Below are 5,322 nucleotides of genomic sequence, written 5' to 3'. Positions count from 1 at the left end.
CATGTCTAATTTCACAGCTATTTCAAAGTAGCCCTCTCAGCATACCCTCATGGCTGCCAGGCCTCAAACTCTCCATTGGATCTTTGAAATCTCTTTGGGGTCTTTGCCAGAGCCTCAGCACCCCACCCCCCACCCTGTGAGGTAGGCCAAGGCTTGCAGGCTGCTCCTTTTGGCTCCCTGCCACCACCCTCTGATCTGGGCTGAGGCTTGTGAGCTAACAGCTGAGAAGTGCTGTTCAGCAATAATTTCTGTGGCAAATTTTCTCTGTGTTCTGCCCTCTGAGCCCCACTGATGCATAGCACTCTGAGGTCCCATAGCTTTCCCTTGGCTCTGCCTGTGAGGAGTTTCTAGTGCCTGGAAACTTTTCCTCCTTTAGGACTCTCTCCCTCCCTCCCTCAGGGCACAAGCCCCCACATTGAAATCCTTTATATCTTTTTATGTCTTTATCTTTTGTCCTACTTCATTTTAAGGAGATATTCTTACCTTTTTGGAGGTTTGGGGTCTTCTGCTGTCCTTTAGAAGTTGTTCTGTAGGAGCTGTTCCATATTCTGATGAATTTTTTATTTATTTGTGAGGAGGTAGGTAATCTCCCTGTCTTACTCCTCTGCTGTCTTTTTCCATCTCTCTGGACACTTTAATAACTTTAATTCTTCCAATCTTAGAACATCTTTTAATTCATATTTTTTAAATTTGTTTTATAATTTCAAATTCCTTCATCATGGTTTTGTTATTTTTCAGGGTATAAATCTTCCACTTCTTTGGCTAAGTTTATTCCTAGGTAGTTTATACTTTTTTTTTTTTTTTTTACTGATGAATCATTTACTCGAACAAGACAAAACGTCTCCACATTGTTTCCTTTTATACAGAAAGTGGAACATTTCAAATATATTAACTTTTCTCTTCAACAAAATTTCTTTCAATCTGGTCCCAGGAACTGCTTTGCACTTCAGGATTCACGTTTCAATAACACATATGCACCCATTACGGCCAAAAGAGCATACTTAAGTTTTGGATAGTAGTTCATTATTATGGTGACCATACCGACATATGGCAAAAACCCTCGGGCGCACCCCACCACGTCCTTCTTCTCGAGCCAGTTCTGGCCTTCTTTGTACAAGCCTCTATCATCAACTTCATTATTATCTCCTTTAGTCAGAAATTTGATGTCTCCATTGTCTTTTTCATGAACTTTGATTACTCTGTGAACTATTGGGATGTCTCGTCCTTCGACTTTGAAAACAACGATTTCTCCAGCTCTAATGGGGTCTTCCCGGAAATTCGTTAGGAACAGAAGGTCGCCCCTGTGAAAGGCTGGCTCCATGCTGCCGCTCAGCACCACCAAGATGGGGCTTTCACTGCTGGTGAGGACAATCAGGCCTTTCCAGATCATGAGCGCAGAGGACACGATCATGGCAAAGTTTAAGACCTGGTAGTAGCGCTGGCGCTTGTTCATCTTCCTCAGGTCCCCATAGATGTTCAAGCTGGACGCGGGGAGCTGCGCCCCCACGGTGCTGGTGCGCACCTTGCTGGTGTCTCCGGTGGGGTCGGGGGGGGGGGGCACACCTAGGCAGCCGGCCGGCTACAGGAGTCGCTGACAGCTGCGGAGCGCCGGCCCGGCCCCTCCCCTATACTTTTTGATGCAATTTTGCTGTTCAGTTGCTAAGTCATGTCCGATTTTTGAAATCCCATGAACTGCAGCATGCCAGGCTTCTCTGTCCTTCACTATCTCCTGGAGTTTGCTCAAACTCATGTCCATTGAGTCAATGATACCATACAACCATCTCATCCTCTGTCACCCCCTTCTCCTCTTGCTTTCAATCTCTCCCAGCATCAGGGTCTTTTCCAATGAGTTGACTCTTCCCATCAGGTGGCCAAAGTATTGGAGTTCAGCTTCAGCATGAGTCCCTCCAATGAATATTCAAGGTTGATTTGATTTAGAACTGACTGACTTGATCTTGCTGTCCAAGGGATTCTCAAGAGTCTTCTCCAGCACCACAATTAGAAAGCATCAATTCTTCAGCCTTCTTTATAGTCCAACTCTCACATCCTTACACGACTACTGGAAAAACCATAGCTTTAACTGTACGGACATTGGCAGAAAAATGATGTCTCTGCTTTTTAATATGTAGTTTCTAAAAAACTAAAAATAGAACGATCACACAATCCAGCAATTCCAGTCCTTTGTATACATCTGAAGAAAATAAAAACACTAATTCAATAGATACACTCCAATGTTCAAAGCAGGGTTGTTTACAGTTACCAAGCCAAAGAAGCAACCTATATGTCCATCAACAAACAGATGGACAGATAAAGAAGATATGGCATATCTATATAGGCTGGGTGCTGTGTGCTTAGTCATGAGTTGCTCAGTCATGTTCACCTCTTTGTAACCCCATTGACTGTAGCCCGCCAGACTCCTCTGTCCATAGGTATTCTCCAGGCAAGAATACTGAAGTGTGTTCCATGCCCTCCTCCAGGGGGTCTTCCCAACCCAGGGATTGAGCCCAGGTTGCCCACATGGCAGGCAGATTCTTTACTGTCTGAGCCACTCGGGAAGCCCAAGAATACTGGAGTGGGTAGCCTATCCCTTCTCCAAGGTATCTTTCCAATCCAGGAATCAAACCAGGGTCTCGTGCCTTGCAGGCAGATTCTTTACCAGCTGAGCTACCAGGGAAGTCTGATATATGTACACACACGCGCGCGCACACACACACACACACACCCCGAGTGAAATATTACTCAGCCGTAAAAGGATGAAATTCTGCCATTTTCAACAATTTGAATGGATGTAGAGATCACTGTCCTTTGTTTTTTTTTCTGGTATAATCTTTTTTGAAATTATTTAATTTTTTGGCTGTAATAGGATTTTGTTTTTGTTTTTTTTTTTTTGCTGCATGTGGGCTTTCTCTAGTTGAGGCAAGCAAGGGCTACTCTTCATTGCAGTGGCTTCTATTGTTGCAGAGCACAGGCTCTAGGCATGCAAGCTTCAGTAGTTGTAGCTTGCAGGCTCTAGAATGCAGGCTCAGTGGTTGTGGTTGCCTGGGCTTACTTGATCTGTGGCATGTGGAATCTTCCCAAACCAGGGATTGAACTGGTGTCCCTTGCATTGCAAAGCAAATTTTTAACCACCAAGGAAACACTGGTATAATCTTTTAAGTCTATGATATTCCTTTGAAAACTGCTTCATCTCCTTATTGCACACATTTTGGTATATTGTGTTTTTATTTTCATTTTTCCTCATCTATTTTCTAATTTCTTCTGATTTCTTTGTTCAATGTGTTATTTAGAATGCCATTGCTTAACTTCCAATTATTTGTTTTATTTGCAGTTATTACTTTATTATTGATTTCTAATTTTATTTTCATCAAAGAATAGATTGTTCTAATCATTAAAAATATATTGGTATTTATTTTGTGGCAAAATACATGTTTATGTTTATGAATATTCTGTGTGCATTTCAAAAAGTGTGTTAGGTGAAGTGTTCTATAAATGTCAATTAAATCAAGTTGGTTGATAGTATTGTTCAAATTCTATATCTTTACTCATTTTCTATCTGTTATTGAGGTCAGAGTATTAACACCTCTGACTGTAATTGTGCAACTGTCTATTCTTTCTTTCAATTATATCTTAGCTTTATGAATTTTAAAGCTCTTTTATTGTGCTCATAACATGGAAGATTGTCATCTTTCCTGCTAAATTAACTTTTTAATCATTAAAAATACCCCTTTCATTATGATAATAGTCCTTATTTTCAGTTTACATTTTCTGATATTATTATGGGCACTCCAAATGTTTTGTTTAATTTTTGCATGGTATTTTTTCATTATTTCTCCTTGAATCTTTCTTTGTTTTTATGTTTAAAGAGGTTTCAGTTGGGCAAAATATGTTAGAGCTTTGTTATCCTGTCTGAAAATATCTGCCTTTTATTTAAACTATTCAAATTTAATGTAATTCTATACATGAGTGGGTTTAACCCTGTTATTTTGCTTTTTCTCATTTTTGTTCATTTTTTTCCTCTTTCTTATGTTTTCATGGCTTTAATATTTTCTACTATTTAATTTACAATATTGGCTTATTATATAAACTTCTTTTACCTCTTTCTTGAGATGAAATTCACATGATAGGAAACTTATACTATTGATAGTATATATAAATAAAACTGATTTTTATTTAATAATAAATAAATAAATAATAAATAAATCTTGTATCCTGCAACTTTGTAGAATTCAGTTATGAGCTCTAATAATATTTTTATTCTTTATAATTTTCTAAAAGATTCTATTATCCACAAAGGGGGATAATTTTACTTCTTACTTTTAATGTTTAATTTTTTCTTACCTAATTGCTCTAGCTATATCTTCCAGTACAATGTAGAAATGACATGGTGAAATTGAGCATTATTGTCTTGTTCTCATGTTAGAAGGAAGGCTCTCAGTTTTTCACCACTGAGTATGGTGTTAGTTGTGAGTTTTTCATAAATGTCACCTATGAAGTTGAGATAGTTCCCTTCAATTTCTAATTTAAGAATCTATTATCTTGAAACTACTGGATTTTGTCAAATGCTATTCTGTCTTGAGATGATCCTGTGGATCTCCTCCCCCACATTCAGTTACTATGGTGTGTCACATTGATTTTCATATATTGAACCACACTTGCATTCCTGGTGTAAATATAACTTGATCCTAATGTATTGTATAATTATTTTAATATGCTGTTGAATTCAGTTTGCGAAGATTTTTGTTGAGGCCTTTTACATCTAAACTCAAAGGGTACTTTGCCTGTTGTTTTCTTTCATTGTGATGTCTTTGGCTTTGTTTTGGACGAGTTTGAGAAAGATTAGTATTAAATCTTTAAATGATTTGAGCAATTCATCAAGGAAGCCATTTTGTTCTGGGATTTTCTTTGTTGAGAGCTAGTCATTAATCATTTGATATCTTTACTTATTATGTGCTGTGCTTGATCACAGAGTCATGTATGACTCTTTGTGACCCCTGGACTGTAGCTCACCAGGCTCCTCTGTCCATAGTGATTCTCCAGGCAAGAATACCAGAGTGGGTTGCCGTGCCCTCCTCCAGGGGATCTTCCTCACACAGGGACCAAACCCAGGTCTTCTCCATTGCAGAAGGATTCTTTACCATCTGAACCACCAGGGAAGCCCAAGAATACTGGAGTGGGTAGCCTATCCCTTCTCCAAGGATCTTCACAACCCAGGAATTGAACCAGGGTCTTCTGCATTGCAGGGGGATTTTTACCAGCTGAGCTACCATGGATGCCTTACTTATTATAATTTTATTCAATATCTACTTCTTCTTGAGTTCATTT

General features: G+C 39.0%; 1 protein-coding gene across 1 annotated transcript; it reads right to left on the bottom strand.

Annotated features, from left to right (window-relative positions):
- Positions 1-798: 798 nt before the first annotated feature.
- Positions 799-1,535, bottom strand: LOC122435068 (signal peptidase complex catalytic subunit SEC11C-like). Its single transcript, XM_043458946.1, has one exon. The coding sequence runs from the start codon at positions 1,451-1,453 to the stop codon at positions 947-949; it is 507 nt and encodes a 168-aa protein (XP_043314881.1). The 5' UTR covers positions 1,454-1,535; the 3' UTR covers positions 799-946.
- Between the last annotated feature and the right edge of the window lie 3,787 nt (positions 1,536-5,322).

Source organism: Cervus canadensis, chromosome X, assembly GCF_019320065.1.
Source record: "Cervus canadensis isolate Bull #8, Minnesota chromosome X, ASM1932006v1, whole genome shotgun sequence".
Lineage (NCBI taxonomy): Eukaryota > Metazoa > Chordata > Mammalia > Artiodactyla > Cervidae > Cervus > Cervus canadensis.
Note: the sequence above shows the minus strand (reverse complement) of the source record. Positions and strands in the feature narration are given on the sequence as shown.